At 44.3% G+C, this 23,988-nt stretch overlaps 1 protein-coding gene across 7 annotated transcripts in view; it reads left to right on the top strand.

The window, feature by feature from the left end:
* The window catches only part of APLP2 (amyloid beta precursor like protein 2), a 73,472-nt gene extending 51,040 nt beyond the window's left edge, over positions 1–22,432 (top strand). The window contains exons 5-18 of one of the 7 annotated variants that reach the window (XM_073321074.1): positions 1,525–1,703; positions 2,379–2,590; positions 4,400–4,567; positions 6,655–6,785; positions 7,228–7,302; positions 8,599–8,757; positions 9,226–9,354; positions 11,785–11,884; positions 14,548–14,721; positions 15,383–15,418; positions 18,163–18,245; positions 19,191–19,265; positions 19,980–20,135; positions 20,905–22,432. In XM_073321074.1, the coding sequence (XP_073177175.1) occupies positions 1,525–1,703; positions 2,379–2,590; positions 4,400–4,567; positions 6,655–6,785; positions 7,228–7,302; positions 8,599–8,757; positions 9,226–9,354; positions 11,785–11,884; positions 14,548–14,721; positions 15,383–15,418; positions 18,163–18,245; positions 19,191–19,265; positions 19,980–20,135; positions 20,905–21,006 (1,779 nt within the window). In that variant the 3' untranslated portion in view covers positions 21,007–22,432. The remainder of the gene's footprint in view (positions 1–1,524; positions 1,704–2,378; positions 2,591–4,399; positions 4,568–6,654; positions 6,786–7,227; positions 7,303–8,598; positions 8,758–9,225; positions 9,355–11,784; positions 11,885–14,547; positions 14,722–15,382; positions 15,419–18,162; positions 18,246–19,190; positions 19,266–19,979; positions 20,136–20,904) is intronic. The other 6 variants (XM_073321076.1, XM_073321079.1, XM_073321075.1 and 3 more) reach the window with 6 other exon arrangements.
* The last annotated feature ends 1,556 nt before the right edge of the window (positions 22,433–23,988 follow it).

Below are 23,988 nucleotides of genomic sequence, written 5' to 3'. Positions count from 1 at the left end.
GACCCATTTATAAGCCGACCCTGCTCTTTGATGCATCACTTTCTTACCAAAAATATTTGGCTTATGAACATGTATATACAGTAGTCAATTTTTATGCCTTTAACTTCTTTTTAGAATGAGTAATGAAATAGTCAGCAAAAAAGGAGGGGAAAATGCAGCTGTAGCTCTGAAGTGTTGCCTTCCTGACGTGAAACTTTCTGTTCTTTGCCACTAAGGGTACATCTAAACTACAAAAACGAACACGGCAGCAAGCCTCAGGGCCCAGGTCAACTGACTTGAGCTTGCACCATGGAGCTAAAAATAGTGTAGATGTCCCTGCTTAAGCTGGAGCCTGGTCTCTGAAACCCAGTGAGAGGTGGGTCTGAGCCTGGGGTCCAGTCCAAGTGGGAACATTTGCTCTGCTGTTTCTAGCCCATAGCACAAGCCTGAGTTAGTTGACCTGGACTCTGCAAAACAAAAAAGCCACAACAGGGAGTCTGTCTCGTTTACCCTAGAGCCTGGTTAATTACCTATAATTGAACACCTTATTGTCAGAAATAAACAGGCATTGGCTGGTCTTATTAGCCACTCTGAGACCTGGCAAACTTGAACCAGCATCAGGCTGCTTAGGGGACTGCTTTTAGTTACATCTCTGGTCAGACTTAGAGCAGTAATATACAGTATTGGCCAGCTAAACCAGGCTCTTATTAGACAGAAAACAAAAGCGGGGAGAGAGGAAAGCGAAGAAATGAAGTGGGGAAGGAAAAGGACACAAGGTTGAGCCAAGGGGGGAACAGTGTCTGACTTCCCAGATGGTATTTGGGATTGTGGAGGTGGTGGCGGTGAGGTCTCTTTCTGGCCTGGTCTAGTTGGGACATCTCTGTGGCTCAGAATGATGAAGGTACAAAGGGGTCATGCTGGATCCTGGGGTCCCAGGAGACACTAGGGGTGGCAGCCATGATGGTGAAACTTGCTCCTTCCTTTTCTCCAGTCAGCAGTGTTGTGGTAGCCAGTGTTCTTCCCCCCCAGTCTTTCTGAGGACCCCCAAAAGGGCTTAGTAACCTATCGCTTCATTGTATTGTCCAACAATGCTGCCTAACTTCCAACATACTGAATTTTGATTCATTGATTTCTGGTCCCACACTTCTCTTGTTAAGATCATGCCTGATAAACAGTCCTTGAATTGTATCAGGAAGCCTTTATGTAGGTCTTTGTCCTCCTTTGCACCTTTTCCCCATCAGCATTTAAGTGATTAGAACACTTCATAAATGTTTGTACTCACTGTTTCCACAACTGAGCTTACAATTAGGGTAAATTTGTAGGCCCAATTATTATAAGTGCTTTGGATTATCAACAGCAAGGAATATTAGATGCAAAAAAAATAAAAATGCCCGTGACCTGTCTCCAATACAGCTTACGCCATTGGAATTACCACTGGCACTGCCTGAGTGGCAAAGGCTATTTAAACCTGCAGCATGAGGGGGGAGCAATTTAATGTGCTGCTTTAAGATACGACTTTAACTTCACCCCTGGCTTCCCTCTCAGGCTTGTTTGACAGAGGGGATGATCCTGCACAGTTATGGCATGCTGCTTCCCTGTGGGGTGGACCAGTTCCATGGCACAGAGTATGTATGCTGCCCTCAGACAAAAATTGTGGATGAAGCTCTTTCCAAAGAGGAAGAGGACGATGATGAGGATGAAGATGACTACGACCTTTATAAAAGGTAGAGCTTCTGATCACTCCGTAGAGTCTGGGTTAATGTCTTTTCTTATGTAGATTGTAAGTCCCTTGGGGCAGGGACAAACCTTTTTTCTGTTTGTACAGCGCCTAGCACAATGGGTTCCGGTCTGTGACTAGGGCCACTAGGTGCTACAGTAATGCAAGTAATGATGAGGCCACTGCCTCGTTGTTACCAGTGGCGATTCCCTCATGGGTGGGGATGGCAAAGAATACTTGTTCTGCTCCTGGATTCAGAGGAAGAGAAGTATGATGGAAGTGGAGAGGTCTTGCAGTGCACAGGCGGAAAAACGAATTCACAGCACTTCTCTGAAATGAGTGGAGCACCTCCATCCATAGCCACTCAAAAATGGCTGGCTGCTCTACCAGATGCTTGGCTCCAAATGCTGTAGCCTTTAGTTTAGGTAAGTAAGGGTAATTGGGGATAACGTTTTTTTAAAACCCCTTTGAGCTAGAGGCTTAAAGAAGCTATGGCTGTACTCAGTGTAGCTGTAATGAGAGAACTTCTGTACCTGCTGCTGATTGGGTGATCACCAGTCAGTATGTTTATACTCCTGTCTCTTGTGCTTCTAAGATGAAAAGAGAATCCTTATTCTTATACATCAAAGGCTGGCTGCAAAGTGATTAGCATAAACTTTCCCTTTTAATTATATCCCTCTAGTGAGTTCCCGACAGAGCCAGATGTGGAAGACTTCACAGGAACAGCTGTGGAAGAGGATGAGGAGGAAGAGGATGAGGAAGAAGAGGAAGTGGTGAAAGACCGGGATTACTATTATGATAACTATAAAGTAGATGATTACAATGAAGAGACCCCTACTGAGTCCAGCAATGACAGGTCTCTGTCTGAAAAGGAAATAATCAGTGATATGAAAGGTAAGTCATACTCCACAGTGTACCTGACTCCTGGCTCCCTCAGGCTGGCTGTCCAGGTGATCTTGTAACCACTGCATCGGTGATGGTGCTTTCGATCCATCCAACAGATTCCACTGCGGAGGCCTTAATTGCCAAATCTATGATGAAACACAAGCATCAGCTTTTCTTTGATATGTTGAAGGTGACACTAACTCTCCAGAGCATGGCACATACGTTGCCAGTTGTTAGTAGTCTTGTTGGCAGAAAGCCCGGTGACTGGCACATAAACAAGTACCTCCACCCAGGTGCAGTGTTGAGTCAGGAAACAGTACTTGCATAGCCTAATTTTAGGAGAGGCTATAGACCAACTTGGGGCACTTGGCTGACTGGAATATCTCCCTAGGTTTGAGTAGCCAACTCTGATTTGTCTTTTCTCTAACATGGATTCCAGAAAACTCAGACTGTTGGGCCAGGTTCTCACCTGGTGTAAACTTTGAGTATAATGGAGCTACACTGATTTACACTAGCTCAGAATCTGGCCCCTTGTACCTGAAACAAGATGTTTCCAGTAGATGCTTCCTTTCCTGCTCTATTTTAAGCAACCCAGCCGCTGCATGAAATCCTTCTCTTCCTTGAGAAACAACCCAGTCCAACCAAGCACACCTCTTTATCTAAATATTTGCTGTAGCTCTTGTCAGGAGCAGGTGCTATTGCAGCAGAGCATCTGCCAACTGTTGATTCCATGCTGTAAATTCTTATATTTTGAGTGTCTATCTGCAGAGGGAGGGGGCAAGAGTGAAATTCAATTAACTACTGATGACTGAGTCCCTGCTACCAGTTCGTGTCTTGTGGGTAAAACTCTTGCTGGTAGTGTGCCAGTGTGCTGCAGATGATTTCACTGAAACAGTACTCTGATTGTATATGTGGGATTATCGGAGATCTGCTGATGTTAAAATAGGCTTGGAACAGGGTGAGCTGTGTAGCTGGCTAGCTTCTGAAAGGTGTCTCTTCCAGGGATGCCCAATTTATTTCCCTCTACAGTGCTTCTAAGAAACAAGGTTGCCTGCTATAATGGTAGTCCAGTTCTCTTCAGAATGGTTAAATTGTTCCTCACCTATACAGCAGAGCTGCAATCCTGCAGCTAAACAGAGCCACTTGTGCTGACTGCTTACTGCAGAGATGTCCATTTCTGTATAAAATGCTGTAGCTGTAATAGTTGTCTTGAATTCTCCTGCTTTAGTCTCCAGGCTTTTTAAAACTCTAAAATCCAGCTGCTGCTAGCCTCCAGTGACATGTTCCATGTGCATAGCCTGCATTTTCCACTTGTTTTTATACCTGTGCAGCTCTGAATTCAAGCTTCTATTCAAATAAACTGCAATGGAATATGTCTTCCTTGTCAAATACCTCACGCAGCACTGAAAGGCTTTCTTTCCGTCGTATCTTAAGCATTTTAAACAGTGGCAGCTCTGTCCTTAGGGCACATGGGGTGTAGCCCCACAACCTCTGAAATTTATCTGTATCCCAATTCAGTGCTCTGCTCCACCTATTTGGTTGAAAGAGAATAGCTCTTGCAGATGAAGGCTCCATGTTGGGCCAACTGCTCCAGTGTTCCAGACTGTGCATTGCTCGTGCTCTAAAGCAGTTGCAGCACTGGTCCGGTAGCCTGCTCTGAGGGGCACTTTCAAAAGTGCCCCTAACGAGCATGTTGTGGAGTGAGGCGAGGAGCAATGCCGCAGCAGGATTTCTCACCTCAAGCCAGCAGTGACTTGTAAATCGCTTAGCAAAGCCTGTACTCCTCACTAGCTGATGTTCTAACCCGTCTCCACACAGCTGTCTGCTCCCAGGAGGCGATGACAGGTCCCTGCCGGGCTGTGATGCCTCGTTGGTACTTCGACCTATACAAGAGAAAATGCATTCGCTTTATATATGGAGGCTGCGGAGGCAACAGGAACAATTTTGAGTCAGAGGAATATTGTATGGCTGTGTGTAAAAAGATGAGTAAGTCCTGCCTGCCACTGGCCCTTTTGCAGCAAGCCACTGTCCTGTCTGGCATTTGGTGTTTCCTCCTCCTTGTCTAGGTCAAGTGAGGATACATGTGTAGCCCGTCCTGTTGGTTCTGGTGTTTGCAGCAGTTCTGTCTGTCCTTTAGCAGCAATCTCCTCTTGTCTCTGTGCTTCTCTAGCTTTTTAGGTTTAAGTTCCTTCCTACAGCTAGGGAAAACTGGCTTCTCAACATGCAAAGTATCTCTCCAACCTAAGCCCACACTTGGCCTGCAAACTTAATGAACACAGGGCTCAATTATCCTCTTCTAGATTTGTAGCAGGGACTGGGAAACGTTTTTAATCTCTATTCTTGTTATAAAATTACTTCATTTGTTCATTCACCCAGCTGCCTTCCCTAGTCAGAGTATCGTGTATCTGTTCAACCAATCACTCTGGCAATGTGAACTTAGTCAAAATTCTTCTGGTAGGAAGTTTTTCTTACTGGTGCACTTTGGAAAATCCTCACTAAAGTAATGCAGAATTCTGGTTCCCACCTTCTGCTCCACTAGAAAAATGAAACATGATTTAATCCTTTGCATTTGATAGCTTGAGGTTGTTGGCATCAGTTTCTGCTGGCTTTTATGGCAGATGATAAAACTACCAAAAACATTTTAACCTCCTTATTAATCTTATTGTTGAACTCCTCCAGCACTTCCACTTCAGCTGCTGTAAAAGCCCTTTGAAAGGCTTTTTGTTTTATCTGGGGCTTGGCAGTCCGTCTATACAGCCATAATCCTGTTTACAAAATGAGCTTCATGCAAGTGCATTAGATTGGGCTGATCTGACTGAAGTGGTGACATAAAAGCTGCGGCTGTCAGGAGCTTTTTTGTACAAAAGTTTGTCCTGTCCCAGAGGGATTTGGGAATGGAAATTGAGGTCTTCATTTCGAGATGCTATGAGCAGGCCCAGGATACAACATGTATCTGGCCATGACACTTACATGCAGAAATAATGCCTGTTTTACAGTCTTGCCAATGTTTCACCTAATAATTTTCCCTATTGGACTGGGAGATTCTGTGTTCAGGTGCACACTGGGACTAAATCACCTATCCAATGCTGATGCTCAAGTGCAGGATGAAATGAGGCCTGTGCTGTTCGAGGTTTGCAGTCTCACATTTGATGTTAAGCAGAGGTCCTGCCTGCCTGTATTTTAAGGCAGGCTAGTTTGATTTGAGATATTTGGTCCCATTTAAAAATAAGGGCTAACCCAGTATTCTTGTCATTCCCCCCCTCCACACCCCCATTTCACCCTGCAAGATCTAATATCCAAGGTTGAGTGTGACTGAATATGCAGTAGCTGCCATGCTTGGTATGGTCCTTTTGGAAAGGGCTTTGTGGTGTACGACTTCATATCCGGATTCTCCATGTAATTGCTCCTCTTGCCAAATTTGAATGCTTCAAGAAGATGGGAGACTTCCTTGCTTTCCAATTGATTGGACAAGTTGAGGTCGTCTTGCTGAACCTCCTCCTGTTGCTGTCTTGTCTCATTCCATTGCCTGTTAGTCCTGCTTGGTGCATCTGATAGGGCAAGTAGGATTGAGGTGTAAAAGCCCTTGCTCCATGGGAATGGGTTGCTCCTTTAATATTCTGTGGGGGATTCCCTGTTGTGATCATGGAGTTTGCTGATGCTGTGTTGAGCCTGTTTGTCAGTGAGCAGCTAATGCTGAAAATGTCCTATTCAGGCAGAGACAAACTGGCGTGGCAAGGAAGAGAAAGTTCTGTGTTCTGCAGTCCTACCGTAGCTCCGTTGCTGCGTAACACTTGCCTCAGAATTAATGTGAAAGCTGGACAGATGCTGGTGGCCCCAGTGCATTACTGTGTGTGTTGGGAATGTTGTAACTTACTGATGTTGTTGTGCAGCAAATTGGCAATTTAATTATACCAAAATGAAGTCCTGGTAGGTAGTGGTTCAACACAGTTTGACAGAGGGTGAACTCTGCAGATGTGAAGGTGCCTCTCCTTCCCCACTCCTTGCAACCATTATCACAATAGGCTAACCCAGGACTGTAGAAATTGTCTGAGCCACTCACTTTCTCTTTCCAGTTCCCCCTCCTCCTGTACCCACTGATGATGTGGATGTGTACTTTGAAACCCCAGCTGATGATAACGAGCATGCCCGCTTCCAGAAAGCAAAGGAGCAGCTGGAAGTGCGACACCACAACCGCATGGACCGGGTGAGTGTCTCACAACCTCTCATTCATCTGAGCTGCACGATTGCTGCCTGTCTTCTACTATACAGATCAGTGGCTAGCCACACTTCCCTTTACAATTACCTTCTGTGTTGCTTTTGTAACATGACCATGCAGCTTTGTGGTTTGCGGGTTTTGTTTTGTTTTTAGTATCCCTCCTAGGTGTTGGGACAGAAGTCAGCAGGAGTAACAAACTGGCTGCCCTTTTGGGGTTAAATGCTAAGATTAGACCCTGGGTTGGTTAGAAACAGCTGTCGGTGATTATGGGTGTTCTGATACAGCTGTCTAGTTAGGCCTCTGATTCTAGTACAGCATTGCTAGGTATTAATCTCACCATGTGTGCATGTAAAAATGAGCTAGTCCAGAAATACGTACATGAAATAAGTTTCTGTGCCTTGCTGAACTGTGCTCCTCTCTGCCTGCTTAGGTGAAAAAGGAATGGGAGGAAGCAGAATATCAAGCCAAGAATCTTCCTAAGGCAGAGAGGCAAACTCTCATTCAGGTAAGAGTTGAGACACCTTAAAAGGGGGAGCTGATTCTGTTCCCAGAGGTTCAGTGCTTGACATCTATCCTCGCCTGAGTAAGCTAGATAGCTTGTCAGTGTTCAAAGCCAAAGCACTGTGAGTGAAAAGCAGTCCGTCCCTTACTTGGATGAACGCCTAGTAGAGGGAGACTTGACTCAATTGCATCTTTTGGTCTGAAAACTGGAAATGGTGCTACGTACTACCAGTTCCCCCCCCCCTCCTAGCAGGAAAGTAGCAGGACCATCAGGCATGTCAGCAGCCCTGCCAAAAGGGAACTCTAAACCTCCTGCATTTGTTTTGCTCAGCTGTGCTTGCAAATGAACCCACAGCCCTATTCAGTCTGGCTCTGATGTTCTCTGTGGACACAGGCTTCCTATTTGTGCAGATCTAGTGAAAACCCATGAGGCTGAAAATAAATGGCTTCCTTGCAAACTGCTGAACTCCTGCTTTGCAGGAATGAAATCTCAGTGGAGACCTAGGGTTTGTGATGGGTATAGAATCTTCTGACAGTTGGCTGTTGTAAACTCACACTAGGCTAAGGACAGCTGTTACATTTTCTCTTACAGTAGGCTAAGGCCTCTTTCTCTAGTGTGGTCTGTTCACATGGTTTTGTAAATCCTCTCTGAAGCCTATATCTTCTCTCTACCAATTTTATTCCTAGTTTGGGAAATAGTTTTTCTTGGTTTTTAATGGCACATACCGAAACTTAACATGGTGTTTCTACTCTGGTCCATCGTGGTGGTAATATACACAGCGTTGACAATGGTTTACTACTGCCAGGGAGCTCACTCTCTAATACTTTGAGTACCTATAGGTGAACAGATGCTAGATCTAGTGCCTTTCATAAAATTAAATTAATAGCCCTGCGAGGGAAGGAGATGGTATTATCCCCATTTTATACAAATGAGCGATAGGTGGATTCTTAAATCAAGTCCGTACTAGAGCTGAAATATGATCTGGATCATCTGATTCCAAACCAGTTGCTCTAGCTGCAAGACCCTGCCTTCTCCACAAACAGTTTAAATTGTTGTGAAGTACATTTGAAAGGCATATTGGACTATCATTTTAAACGGCACATTTGAAGTCAAAATCCGTCTTCTGTGTCCTTCTTTCCTTACTGTTGGATGCCTTGGGCAGGGAGTGTGGGATGCGACCATCTCGGTACACTCTAAGGAATTAGATTAGCAAGAGTAGGTGTTCTAGCTAGGTTCATTCCCCTCTGTTGCTCCAGTGCTGTAGCAAACTTACATAAGTTCTGTTTCTCTCCTTTCCAGCACTTCCAGGCAATGGTTAAATCTCTAGAGAAAGAGGCAGCCAGTGAGAAGCAGCAGCTTGTGGAGACTCACCTGGCTCGAGTGGAAGCTATGTTGAATGACCGCCGTCGGATTGCCTTGGAGAACTACTTGGCTGCCCTACAAGCTGACCCACCACGAGTGAGTTGTGTTGGAGCATTTGAGAGTGGCATGAACGGTGACCACATGGGCTGAGGAGGGGGAAGACTGGAATGAGCCTTGTGGGGGCATGGGTTAGCATGCTGTGAAAGCAGACTCTTAGAAAGCTGTGTCAAATCATGGTAAGTGGTACCAAAGACCTATCGGCAGAGCATCTGAACTCATTAAGTGCTCTGCTTATTGTCTAGAAAACTGTACTTAGTTCTCTCTACCTTCATACTTCAGGCATAGCTGTTTGTATCCAATACATGTACTGTAAAAGGAGATTAGATGTTCTGTCAGTACTAAAACGGAGTAGACAATTTTAGATATAGATATATATAGATATATAGATAGATATATATAGATATATAGATAGATAGATATATAGATATATATCAGTGTAATTGTTGAATGGGATCCTGTACTTTGTGCCACCAATTGAATTTTAACTCTTCTTAAATTCTGCAGCCCCACCGTATCCTCCAAGCCTTGAAGCGTTATGTCCGTGCCGAGAACAAGGACCGTCTGCACACTGTCCGCCATTATCAGCATGTCCTGGCAGTTGACCCAGAAAAGGCTGCACAGATGAAATCTCAGGTACAAAAGAATGTTTCTGTCAAGGGAACATTGTTACTCCAGGAGTGGTTCATGGAGACAGTCTCTAGAAAAGCCTTTCACGGAATCTATCCCACCTCCGTGCTAAATGGCGGAGTACCTTAGGAGCTTGACATCTTTGTGCACTGAAGAGGAACTCTCTTTTCCCATTTTGAATGCATGCTGGTTGTTGCTAAAGACGCTCTCCTTAGCACCTACCCGAATGTTAAATACTTACTGTTCAGATAGTACCCTGGAATAGTCTACAGTTTAGCCATGCATTATGCATAATATCTGGCCAGTTCAATCATTAAGTAGTTTCAGATGCAATATCTGCCCTTAAGCCCTTAGTTAACTTCTGTGGTTTTACATTCTAAAATTTCTTAGAGTAACACTGAAGGCCCAACCAAGATCAGAACCCTATTGTGCTAGATCCTGTAAGTGCATAAAGTAAGACTGTCCCTGCTCCAAAAGGCTTACACAAGCTTAGATGAGACACGTGTGGGAGGGGGAAACGAGCACAGAGAGAAACTGACTTGCCAAAGGTCAGCGATAGAACTGAAAATGGAATCCAGGCTTCGTGAGCCCCAGTCCTGTGCCCTAGCCACTGGACCAGGCTGCTGTTCCTCTTTCTAAAAAAGGCTTCTTTCCCCCGATGCTGTGTGAAACGCCCACACAAATGAAAGGGAACAGGCTGCATTGGGGAGATGGTGATACTGGTGATGCAGTATGCTCTCAAAGGCACAAAATAAAGAAACCAGTATCTTTCATTAGTGTCTCTAATAGTAACCTGAGGCTTTACTTGTAATAATGCAAGGCAAAATTTCAGAGAGAATTGTGGGCTTTGGGAGTGAGACTAGGACAGGGGCTTATCCCTACATCTCCCCCACTGCAGTGCACAGCACTACTGTTAGTATTCAGAAGTTAATCGAAGTATCCTGTTTCCATTTGCAGGAGTTCTTTAGGTATCTGGTTTCACAAACTTCAGGTTGACTTGAGGTGCTGGTGATGGACTCTGAACTTTTGTCTTTAGAACTTTCTGCGTCAAACTGTTCCCTGTCCATTGGTTTACACACATTAGACAGGGTTCTGTAGTAAATACAACGCTCAGTGACTGGGAGCTGTCTCCTAATGAAGAATATCCAGTACTCTCGTCGGAGACAGCCCGTATATCAAATACACCCCCCTCTCCCCCGACTCCTTTGTTCTTGTGCTGCCAAAACCCCACAGTGGGGTATGTGAACTGTAAGCTTAAGCTAAGACCTAAACAGCCCTTAATTCATTCTGAAGCTTCAGTGTCAACAAATTGACATGTGAGGAATGTGGTAGTACAATTCAATTTGAATTCGCTTTACTTTTCAATGCACTTTCAGCTTCTCAGTCGATTTGCTTGATTGACAGGTGGCCACATGTAAAATTAAATTGCTTTCATCCCAGCTTTTAAAGGTCAGAGTCACTTCTGACTATAAAAGCAGGTCCATTCAACTCATTAATTTTCTTCAACATTTGGCCATCCATATTAATGGTCTCTCTAGTCCACGTGATCCCTGATCATGTAGCACCCTCTGTGGGTGAAGTGTGGAGTTAATGTTAAATTTAACATGAGCCTAATGGGTGAATTGAGGCTATGTACAATGTGACCCAATTTTCAAATGAGGGCAGCGAACTGCTGCATATAGGCATGTGGTGTATTGGGTTGAGAAGTGCATAAAATGCCCTGTGTCCTAATTTAGATGTCCTTGTTTGAAAATTGGGCTTACTGAGCAACATGTGCTGTCTCCGAACTTACACTTACTAATAGATCTATTATGTGGGTGATGGGGGGAGCCCAGAATTCCACTAGAACAAAGTATACACCATGGTAGTTTTGTGGCTTGTAAAGCAGCAGCATGACTAAGACCCTGTTTTGCCCAGAAGTTCTGTGTAGACTCAGCATTGTATTGCCAAAACCATGCTTTTTGTTTGGCTTGTAAACATTCTTGCCATCCTTTGGGTCTTCACTCACGTGCAGTCTGTTAGACCAGGGGCCCTGCCCTGTACACCTTGGCACACTTGGAGGTCTCCACTGCCAAAGGGAGGCAGGATTTTCAGTTTACTACTTGTCTGCAGTTACATGAAACAGTATTTAATATTGACCATAGTTAATGTCTGTCAGCATCAATTTGTATGCTTCTGAGAAAAAACTGATTGCTGTAGGAAGTAGGATTCCTCCCTGGCCCCTGCTGCAATGTGCAAATGGCTTGTTGCTTTATGTGGAGGCTGCCTTCCTGTGGAGCATGATATAAGCCAGTGCCACAGTTGGGATATCTGACTTGATGTACCAGTGAACTGTCTGATCCTAGGGCAAACTCTGTGGTCCTGTTTCTGAAAGATGATGATACTACAGATGCATTACCTTCTGTGGTTCTTAAATTGGCCCTTTTGTGTTGTCAGGTGATGACACATCTCCATGTGATTGAGGAGAGGATGAATCAAAGCCTATCTCTGCTCTACAAGGTACCATACGTGGCTGAAGAAATCCAGGATGAGATCGGTTAGTACTTCTCTATGCTGGTGCTGATAAACTAGGACAGCTCCAAAAAAAACCCCACCAAGGCCACATTTCTCAGGGCAAAGTGAGATTGTCTGAGATTCAAATCACCAGGGCCTGATGAAATGCATCCTAGAATACTCAAGGAGCTGACTGAGGACATATCTGAGCCATTAGCAATTATCTTTGAAAAGTCATGGAAGATGGGAGACATTCCAGAAGACTGGAAAAGGGTAAATATAGTGCCCACCTATACAAAGGGAAATAAGGACAACCCGGGGAATTACAGACCAGTCAGCTTACCTTCTGTACCCAGAAAGATAATGGAGCAAATAATTAAGCAATCAATTTGCAAACACCTAGGTGATAAGGTGATAAGTAACAGTCAGCATGGATTTGTCAAAAACAAATCCTGTCAAACCAACCTGATAGCTTTCTTTGACAGGGTAAAAAGCTTTGTGGACGTATTGGGGGGAAGCGGTAGATGTGGTATATCTTGACTTCAGTAAGGCTTTTCTTACGGTCTCACATGACCTCCTCATAAGCAAACTCGGAAATAGAATCTAGAGCTACTACAAGGTGGGTACATAACTGGTTGGAAAATCGTTCCCAGAGAGAGAATAGCTATCAGTGGTTCAGTCATGTTGGAAGGGCATAACAAGTAGGGTCCCGCAGGGATCAGTTCTGGGTCCTGTTCTGTTCAATATCTTCAATGATTTAGATAATGGCATAGAGAGTACACTTAAAGTTTGCAGACGATACCAAGATGGAGGGGTTGCAAGTGCTTTGGAGGGTAGGATTAAAATTCAAAATGATCTGGAGAAATAGTCTGAAGTAAATAGGATGCAATTGAATAAGGACAAATGCGAAGTACTCTACTTGGGAAGGAACAATCAGTTGCACACATACAAAGTGGGAAATGACCGCCTAGGAAGGAGTACTGCAGAAAGGGGATCTGGGTGTCAGAGTGGATCACAAGCTAAATGAGTCAACAGTGTAACGCTGTTGCAAAAAAAGCAAACATCGTTCTGGGATGCATTAGCAGGAGTATTGTAAGCAAGACACTACAAGTAATTCTTCTGCCCTACTCTGCACTGATTAGGCCTCAACTGGAGTATTGTGTCCGGTGCTGGGCACCACATTCCAGGAAAGATGTGGACAAATTGGAGAAAGTCCGGAGAAGAGCAACAAAAATGATGAAAGGTCTAGAAGACATGACCTATGAGGGAAGATTGAAAAAACTGGGTTTGTTTTTAGTCTGAAGAAGACTGAGAGGGGACATACCTTTTTCAAGTACATAAAAGGTTGTTACAAGGAGGACAGAGAAAAATTATTGTTAACCTCTGAGGCTAGGACAAGAAGCAATGGACTTAAATGGCAGCAAGGGTGGTTTAGATTGGGCATTAGGAAAAACTTCCTGTCAGGGTGATTAAGCACTGGAATAAATTGTCTAGGGAGGTGGTGGTGGAATCTCCATCACTGGGGATTTTTAAGAGCAGGTTGAACAAACACCTGTCAGGGATGGTCTAGATAATACTTAGTCCTGCCAAGAGTGCAGGGGTCTGGACTAGATGAGCTCTCGAGGTCCCTTCCAGTTCCGATTCTAGGCTCTAGTTCAACTACAAATGATTTGGCTGATGCCAGCATTGAATGGTAAAAATTCTCTGGCCTGTGCTATATAGGAGACTAGCTCTTGTAAAGGTCCCTTTTGGCTTTAAACTGTGAAGCTATAAAAGGCTACAACAATTTCACAGTAACTCTCAAGCCTCCTTTCTTCCCTGCCCTGGGGTAAAAAGGAGATCAGTGAGTACAAGCAGATCCCTGCCCTATAATTGGAATGTCACTGTCTCATTCACCCCCACCATACACCCCTTGTCACAAATGTCTCTTGGTTCAGATTGTACCACCTCCTCTAGCCAGTGTCTTTATTGACGGCCCAGGATGGAGATCCTCCTTCAGACTTAACACAGGTCTTAAGTCTGACAACCCACAGGAAGACCAGCTTCCCCCGCTGCCCCACACCAACTACATTTAAAGGATCATGCACCCCACTTTCTCCCCCAGCCGACTCAGTCTGTCTATATTTGATCCCTTTTATTCAAAGTCTACCACTCTTCCGTAAGCACTCGGCTACTATACTGATGGGTACCAATATGAGAATTTAGATAGACATTGTAGGAAAATTCTAATCCTTAAACAGTGCAAGGTGTTGAAACAAAGGGACACAAATTGGCATGGTCTAAAGAACAAATCATTAGCTGGCTGAGCTATAATCCTAGTTCTGGTGTATTGTAGCTTCAAGGACCAGCTGCATGCTGCTGTTACACAGCACATTACCAAAATAGCAGGAGTTTTCTATAGGGCAAGGAGTAAGTTATTGCCTTTCTAAAACCCTGACCATACAGAAGATGATGATTTGAACATTCTTTGAGAGAGGCTACAAAGCATTAGTTTCCCCCTGCAGACGTTCATGTTGCAGCCTCTTCAAACTAGTGTCTCTGTGTGTCCCTGTCCCTATAAAAGACAACCAGATGGCACAACTGCATTCTGAGGAGCAAAAATTGTTGTTCTTGAAGCAATGAGGAGTTCTAGCAACTGCATTCAGTATAGGGAACAATTTCTTCCTCCTCTTACTCTTCTCCCTGGCTGCTTGTTCACTGTTACAGATGAACTGCTTCAGGAGCAGCGTACTGACATGGACCAGTTCACATCCTCCATCTCAGAGTCCCAGGTAGATGTCCGAGTGAGCTCTGAGGAAAGTGAAGAGATACCCCTCCAGGAGGGCAAACCCTTCCGTCCATTCCAGGTGAAGACCTTCCCAGCCTTGCCTGGAAACGAAGGTACGTAGAGCCAAAAGTGTGCATTTGTTTTAGGGAACCTGAACACATTCAGCTGAAATGGACATCAAAGCCCATGCAATACAGTGTGCTCTATCCCTCTGTGGACTTTCAGGGCTGAAGCATTTGCTGCAGAATTTCCCATGAGAGCACTACTGTCAAAGCTGCCTGTATGATATAAAACCTAAGCTGTCCATCTCATCAGAAGATGCTCTACTGGTTTGGGACAGAGCCAGTGCAGCTAGTAATCTGCAGTCCCTAATAGCCATCTTAGTTTGTCCTTGATTTTGATGCTGTTGGCCATTTCCGGAATTTTATTAATTTCCCTTTGCAGGGTATGCTAATTTTTTTTTTTTTTTTTTTTTTTTTTTTGGTGCTGCTTGATTCTGGAATTCTTTGTCTAACCAAAATGCTCCAGTGTAACATTGAACTTTGTTACCAAAAACTGCTGTGGGGGAGTCTTTTTAATCAAAGGGTGTTGACAGCTGGCATTTGTGTGGCTTTTTAATATATTTTTTAAAATGCCTGAACAGACTAAGCTATAACAAAGCTGTAAAATAAAAGCTTTATCCAGGGTCAGTCAGAAATCACGCAGAAGCCTTTTTCCCTTTCTCTCTTAATCTCCTTTTTCTGCTATTTTTGTTTTTGTTTTCCCTCCTGCTAGATCCTCAGCCGGATTTGTACCATCCAATGAAGAAAGGTTGGTTCTAAGCTGCTCCCTCAGTGTCTCCCATCACTCCCCTACCTTTACAGTGTTTGGTAGCTTCATTTTTAGTTTCTCAATCTCACCTTCTTTTCACCTTCCTGCTCTGTGTAGATGACCAGGGCTGACTTAGCCATGCCCTGTTTTGCTAAAGAAACAGGTTAGTTTGATTGCATCAGTGACCTTTTTCCAGTCTATCACAGGAATTCTAGGAATGCATAATTAGTTTGCCCCCAAAAGCAATTTAGGTTCAGCAGTCCCCTTGGGAATTGTGTAGCAGTTCTCACCATCTTATTTTGAGAGATGTTTAGCACTGGTTCAAAGAAATTTGACAGCATGGAAGGTAACTCCAAATACAGTTTCATGTACTGTAGTGTCTGTTCTGGTGACCACACTAACACAGGAGTGAGCAACTGTGGAGAGAGGGTGAGGATTCGCTCTGGCACTCAGACAGTACCCAACAGGGCATGTATCTAGTGGGACCTAGTATCATGCAGGCAAATGATTCATTCATTCATTCACTCTGCTTTATAGTATCCTTTGCATCTTCCCTTTTAACATCTAGAATGTCTTTGTACTGTGCTAGTTCTCAGTGTTCATCTATTTCTGCTTTTAGGTATACCAACATTGCTAGCTCTTGCTTAATTCATGCAGCAAAGGACTCTGGCTGAAGGGGGATTGACTGGGAGGTGGAGAACTGACAGTAAACAAATTGCTTTAATTTGTCAAATCCTTTGTTAAATACTGTAGAATCAGACCTAGCTTGTCTACTAGTCTGAGTGTGCCTTCTCTAAGAGAAGGCAAGTCTTGTAGTAACGTTTGTGTATGAAGACCCTTGCTATTTAGTCGTGCTCATGTAGCATGCTGGAAGGGATCCCATTTGCTTCAACCTGCTTTTGATTCTAAATTTGCTCCAAAATTTCCCAAGGTGAGAACTTTTTTTTATAACCGTTTAATAACGACACAAGTCACTGTTGTAGTCCAGAGGTTGGATAGCCTGCAACTCGTTTCACTTTTGAATATTTGTTTAACTGCAACTGAAGTGAGCTCCATTTGTGGTCTGGAACAATTGGCAGCTGACTGAATGTGGACACTGTACTTTCACATTGAATTCAAGAAGTGAGGAACAGGCTGATCTTTTCCCGTTTAAGTAAATAGCAAAGCTCCCACTGACTTCAGGGGCAGAGGATCAGGCCCTACATTCTCCCTCTTTCAGGATATTCCATAAAAAGCTGCTGTTTTCCAGGGATGTATATAATCTAATCAGCTGTATCTCTGAGCTCCAAGAAGCTTGGGGTATTGAACAGTGCACAGCACTATACCAAATGGCAATACTTGTCACAGCAGCTGAATTCCCAGCTTAGAGACAGCTATGTTGGCTCCTTAGAACTGGGCAAACAGCCTCAGGCCAGGGTTGACAAGATGGTTCTCTAGAAACACTTTCGGTTAATATCTCCAGAAACTCTGAACTATTCACTTTCACAGTAAAGTGACCCACCTGTGCAGCCCTGGAAAGTGACAGGCAGCTGTGGTTGTGCCTAGAAACTGAATGTCTCCAAAGAAGCATATGGGGAAGGGGATGCAATAAAACCCCAGCAGCTCCTTCCTGGCGGAGCTGGAGTGAGACATTCGTTTCCTTGGCATTTTCAGGCAATAAAAGCTGTCATGGTGAAGGCTTGCCCTGGAGCCAACTCTCCTTTCCTCCCCCTCATCAGAGAACTTGCAACAACTCCATCAGCAGCTAATATAATGCATTAGCCAAGCTGCAAGCTCAGCAAGTGCCCAGAGGTGTGTTCAATCATTTAGAAGTACTGTATTAAGTGCTGTATGTAATATTTTCCCCAAATGCCCCACTCTGAAGCTGGAGGCTCAGCTGAGTTTGGATTGCAGCCCCATTGTCCCCTTTGCTTTGTCATAGGTGTTGTGAAGGACACTTGTTTTGCATACCCTGATATTTGATGCTCGCCATCTCCCAAGTTGTTAGCTGTAGACCTAAGTTGTGTTGCATCAGCCTTTTCTGTTCTGATCTATTTATAAAAGCTCCAGATCAAACTGTTTATGCAGAGCAGCCTGTTGTTAGTTGATGTTCTCCTTTGCAGCCCACACTAGATTTCAGCCTAGTCATGGATGAGTGATACTCTGATTCAAGGACTAGCTTATTTTCTCCCACCTTTCTCTGGGATTGATTTTTTTGGGGCCTGTGCCAGTGATGGGACAACAGCTCATTACAGAGCTGTGCTGGGTGACCTTGCAACTCCTGTTCCTGAGGCACTTGCTGATGTGCTTGATCCTGACAGAGATGGTGCTGACCGTGCTGTTGTGTAAAGTGCTCCCTGTGCACTGTTAAGGGAGAGGAGGGTATGTTCTACCTTCCTGGAGTCATGGTGATCCAGCAGTGTTCTTCTCCGCTCCCTTTATTTGTTGCCATAACAGGGTTTTTGTAGCAGAATAGTTGTGGATTTACACTCAACACCTTTTTGTGTATCCTCTCCTCTCCAGTCATACCCACTGCATTTGTCTTCATCCACCAGGAAACCCCCAAATCGTTTCACTGTAGCTTAGCACCAGCTCCCCCTCCTGAAGCATAGCATGAAGAGGGGCTAGTAATTGGCAGCCTGCACTCTGAATGTCACTCGCAGTGACAGCACTCCGGAGAGTAGGCAATCTTTCCTAGTTGCTGCTAAGGTATGATGAATGGTGTCTGCCTACATCTAATGTAACACTTAACCTTTTTGGTGTAGGTTCTGGCATGGCTGATCTGGATGGACTGATTGGGGCTGAAGAGAAAGTGATTAACAGCAAGAACAAAGTGGATGAGAATGTGGTAAGCCCTCTGCCTGTATTTTCTAAAGCACAGCCTGACTTGGAGACTAATGAACATTGGTGGCTTATTTCCATGCCTTTTTCCTGCTCATGGAATGTCAGTGTTTTCATTATCCATATGGTGCAGGGGAGTTGGTTTTCTGACTAACATAATTTCCTAATACTGTTTAGTGCTGCAAGTGTGGGAGGACAAGGGAAGGGGGAGATCCAGAGCCCCCAGTTGTAGAATGACTTGTTGAAGTGTCTGGTTTAGAAATGGCTTCCCTAGATAGAAAGCAGAGCTCTTTGATAGACAATGAAACCTGCTGAAAACCCACCTTTGTTAGGCAGCTGCCTGTCTTCAGATCACATCAAATGTACTGAGTGCTGTTCTGCTCCACCTCTACAATAAGACCACATCTACTAAGCAGCTGATGGTTTTGGCGATGTTTTTCAGTGGTTTAACAAGCTTTGCTGGCCACTGAAACTGAAAGCCAGTGACACGGTGCATACACTGTTTACTGTTGGTATTGGTTCGATCTTCAGTGGCATGAATGAGTTGAATTCTAGTTGCTGCCTCCTTGCCCTCCTTCTTGGGTAAAATCAACACTGGGGTTTGACTTCTAAATTCATTTTAAAGCCAAGAGGATCGATTTATGTAACACAGCTGAAGTGCCCAAAGCAAATGTCTGCAGTTGAACCAAGGTCCTTGAGATAGTCTCAGCTTGGCCTCAGTTTAATTATTCCTGCATGTTGTGATGCTGGCACAGTGGCTGTAAATGGCTGATGGCTATCCCCTTCTTATGAGAGGGTGAGAAGGTGGTGGGCATCTAGCAGAGTTGAGTGGCTGTTGACCCAGCCGAAGCACCCTGCTGCATTGTGCAGGAAAGGTCTCTTCTCCAGCCATGAGATCCTGTGCCTGTTGTTCCTGGCTCCTTGTATAAAATGCCTTCGTGACTGTTTTCAGGTAATTGATGAAACCCTTGATGTGAAGGAAATGATTTTCAATGCAGAGCGAGTCGGTGGACTGGTGGATGAGCCGGTATGTATGTGGCCACCCAAAAAAGGGACTTAGCAGTTAGTGAATCCTAAAATCAATTTCAGCGTCTGGTGTTTCTGTGTGTCCACTTACTCTGAGATGTCTCTAAAGTTTTGGGAATGGCGGAACCCTGCTGATACCTTGCAGGGAGTGGCATTGCTCTGATTTCTTCCCTAGAACTACAGTTCTACGTAGCTACCAATAAAGAGAATGACACTGACTTGCTTAAAAATGCCTTGTGGGACCCGTAAGCAGCATGGGTCAGCATCGTGTGGGAAACCATTTGTTAGATTCCCTTTTTGCAAGGCAGGGAGATGTTAAATATTCAGGTTTCAGAGTAACAGCCGTGTTAGTCTGTATTCGCAAAAAGAAAAGGAGGACTTGTGGCACCTTAGAGACTAACCAATTTATTTGAGCGTAAGCTTTCGTGAGCTATAGCTCACTTCATCGGATGCATACTGTGGAAATTGTTTCCACAGTACGCATCCGATGAAGTGAGTTTCAACAGCATGCATCCGATGAAGTGAGCTGTAGCTCATGAAAACTTATGCTCAAATTGATTAGTCTCTAAGGTGCCACAAGTACTCCTTAAATATTCAGGGTGCCAAGCATAATCGCTCATGTCTTCATATCACAGATGGTTTAAGACCTTATTGGTGGCTACCTCCTAGGGTTGCATTTAAGTATCTCCTCACCCCCTCCCCCCCTTCTCTGCAGGATAATGATAGCTCCCTTCGTGAGGACTTCAGTTTGAGCAGCAGTGCCCTCATCGGTCTCTTGGTGATTGCAGTTGCCATAGCCACAGTTATAGTAATCAGCTTGGTGATGCTAAGGAAGAGGCAGTATGGGACCATCAGCCATGGGATTGTGGAGGTGAGACACAGCTTCTGCTATACTAACTGAGCAGGGTAATTGTTAGCATTGAGTTAGTTTATGATGCTGACACCCCTTTGTGCAGTATCCTCAGATTTAAGCATCTCAGCTCCTACAGGGTTCTGGCTTATGTATTAGCATGCAGGTATTTTTTCATTAGTGTCTCATGCTGGGATCTACCACTTAACAGTGGTCTTCACTAATCACAAAGAATTGAGTTAGGCATCCGTGTCTGTCTGAAGATGGGATTTGGCATTAAATGAGCTTTCAAGCCTAAATCTTGAGCAAGGGAATAAGCAGGTCTGATGGATAGTAATTCACCCTCCACATAATGTAGCAGCTATTAAAGTGCATGGAGCTGGGAGGCAGCAGCAACTTGATTTTTATCCTAGCTGTAATGGTGACTTAGTGCAGCTGGGCTGCTTTACCTCTTCCTCCAGCATGTAAAGAGACATGATCTGTTTCACATTCATATTTGTACCATGCTGTTTAAGTGTCCTAAAGAAACATTCTTCTCTATCCACTGCTCCGTCTATGTGGGGCAGAGGGCAGGCAAGAGAAGGCCTTCGGAGCCAGACAGCTTCTGAATTTTTCACCACTTGCCAGGGAATAAACAACAAGCTGCCTCCAGTGGCTGATGGTATTGGTTGTATCTTGCCACCTGTAGTTCTAGCACCTTCCCAACAACCATAGTTGCGAAGAAGTTAGACCTGCAAATTGCTGTGGGGACTCCATTGAGTTTGGTAACTGTCTGGTCTCTTTTTTTAAGGTTGACCCAATGCTTACCCCAGAGGAGCGGCATCTGAACAAGATGCAGAACCATGGCTATGAGAACCCAACTTACAAATACCTGGAGCAGATGCAGATTTAAAGGATCTGAAAATGCAGCAGCCCTGACCGGCAAAGGGGCAGGGCAGGGAGGGCCAAAATGGTCCAGTGTTTTGGATAGACTCCTGACCAACAGTTGCTTCAAGGGGACTTCATCTTACATTCAGAACTCCTGGATCATTAAGACTATAATTACTACTGTAGAGATGCAATTTCCATTCTTTTAAATGGGTGAAGAAATGATAATATAACAATATATGATATATAAATCTTCTTAAATGGGACAAATGGATCTATTGCAGATATTTGACTGAGATGTAGTTTTTCTTTTTTAAAAAATTAATCTGAAAATCCCAGTTCTGTTGTGTTGTCGTCTGATACAAGCGCTATATATATAAATGGGAAATGTTGATTTTTATTTCTGATAGACCACTTGTATATTGAAGGTCATTTGTACCAGCCACATTGTATAAAGAAGACACTTGTGGCTCTTTGGTCATTTTGGCTTTTATATATAAAGCAGTATTCTTTTTTTAAGTGAATTTTGCCAGAAGTTGCAAAGAGATTAAATAGGGTTAGGAGCTGAGAGAACATAACTAAGGGTGCAATTCAAAAAGATTAACGAACAGCTTTATAAAAATCCCCTGCTGCCTGCCAGTGATCTGTGCACTTCTGCAGCATAGTGGTGTGGTTTCTAGGAATCTAGACTCCCTGGAGGCAAGGAGTTAAAAGGCTTCTAGCATCTTTGTTTATAGCCATTCTAGTGGAATGTTAGAACATGGTTGTTCTGGAGTCTGCACATTCCCCTGATCTTCTCAATTCAGTCTTGCTCTACAGTTGGAAGTCTTTGATATTGAATTTAAATCCCGCCTTCTGATCCTCTAACCAGCCTCCTTCAGTGCCCATCTGGCATTAGCTGTGCCCTGTTGCTACTACTTGGTAACTTTCTCCAGTCCACCCTCCCCCTACCACATGGTAAGTAGTCTCCAAATGGAGGTTTTGGAGCTCTGCATCTCTTTCTAATGAGGCTGGGCTGTTCTGGAGTTGTGTGCATGGTCAGAATGCCCAAGCCTTGCAATAATCAAGCATTTGGGGAACTGAATAACATGGGATTTTACTTCAAGTTGGGGATGTGGGAGAGAGATAGGAAATGGATACTGCCTATTTTACAGAAAACTGGATGCACAGACCCTGAGGAGAGCAGGGGCCGGGGGGGGCACGGTGTTCCATTTACCATCATGTCTTTGTAATGCTTGTATAGTTGATGTTCATGCTCATGGCTTTTTTAAATCTGGAGGTTCTGGTAACCTGTGGTGTATTTTTTCTATTTTCCTGTGACTTTGTTTCCCCTCCCCCCCTTCCGTGTCTCTTCCCACTATGCACAGATTTAACTTAACCTGCAAACTCCTTAATGTGGTCTGTGGGGAATGTACAAAGTTTAAACACATCAATAAACACTTTAACTTCCAGATCGATTTCTTTCTTTATTCATGGGTGTTCGGGATCTTGTCTTCCCTCCTTGCCCTTGTCAAAGCCCAGGGGAGTTTTTCCCTTTTTTGCACACCTACAACTCCAGTTCATAGTTAGTCCTTGAATGAAAGGACTGCTGCTCACTGTTACTGAGGGGGAAGTATTCTCCCTGCACCAGCACAAGGAACATTCATAGTGCACTCAGCTCTGCTAACCTTTGTGAAGAGAAGGGGACAATAGTGATGTAAACCAACCGTGAGGACTACTTTATAGCTGTCTCTCTTCAGGCTGCAGCTGTCAAACAAACCAGGTACTCCAATGTCTGAGCCATGGCTTCTGTTCATGTTCAGATTGTTTCCAAAATGCATTCCAAGTTAGCTAGTTCTGATGCCAAATTTATTCCCTGGGTACAGGTTGATGCTGGTATGCTCCCTTAGAAGTGTCAGGACTAGTGGTGTTCTTGGAGGGCTTGCTTATGTCCATTCCATATTAGGGGTGTGTGCACCTGGAATCCATGGGGGTTCAGCCTCCTTCCCCACTGTCAGTTTCCAGCAAGAAGTAACAGGGGTAGGGGGGAACCAATGGCACCACTCCAGAGGGTGCCGGAGCTGGTCCCCTAGAGACACTGCTAAGGGGAAAAACTTCCAGCAGCGGTGCATGGGGCAAGTATGCTCACTAATGTGTTGCTCATGTCTATTCCATATCTCAAACAGCAGTTATGGAAAAGATAAGTCTTCTAAAGCAAGCTGGCCAAGCCATTCTGGCTGCCAGCTCTCCATCCACCCCTCTAACTGGCAATGACAGATACAATCAGGGATTTTTATAGTACAATGATCTAGCTCTAACCTCTGCCCCAGGAGAGCTTAGTTCTAATGTTTGGTTTAAATGCATGCCAGCAGGTTATATTGCATACAAGAGCTATTGTAGGAAGGCTATGGCGTGGAAGTGAAGGGAGCTGGAGCCTCCACTCTCTGAATTCATTCTGGGATACAAAGACTGACAAGCCATTAAACCTCCTGTCTTGGTGTCAAACCTTTGACTTTGCATTGTTTGTGGCATTCTGAAGACATTTAAAAGGTGCTAAGTAAAAGTGCCTTTAAATCTATATAGCAGCCACCCTCTGTTTTAAGAATGTGACAGGCATTTTCTGCATGCCTCTCCCTTCCAAAATGTGTTTAAATGAATGGCCTACAGGGCTCTCAGCTTTCCTTGAGTTTTGTATGTTGCTGCTCTCACCCTTCCCTCTCTGAATTGTGACCTCCATGCATGAACTCTACCTCTCCTGCATCATGCTAAAATAGCTTGTGGAGTCATTGCCATTCCCACATCTGGTTCCAAGGTAGGATTTTAAGAGTTAATCTTTCTTGAAGCTGGTGTGCTCTGAGTCCAATAGGTTTCAGTGGGGGTCAGGGTGAGGGAGAAGAGATGATGCAAAGGTTAAAATACAGGGGCTAATATGACAGAGAGGCTAGTCACTCAGAAGTGCCATGTTGTGAATGAATTATTCAGTCTATAGGAAAGAGCAGCTGCTGTCCTAAAACTCCTCCTCTTGGCT

Source organism: Lepidochelys kempii, chromosome 22 (genome assembly GCF_965140285.1).
Source record: "Lepidochelys kempii isolate rLepKem1 chromosome 22, rLepKem1.hap1, whole genome shotgun sequence".
Lineage (NCBI taxonomy): Eukaryota > Metazoa > Chordata > Testudines > Cheloniidae > Lepidochelys > Lepidochelys kempii.
Note: the sequence above shows the minus strand (reverse complement) of the source record. Positions and strands in the feature narration are given on the sequence as shown.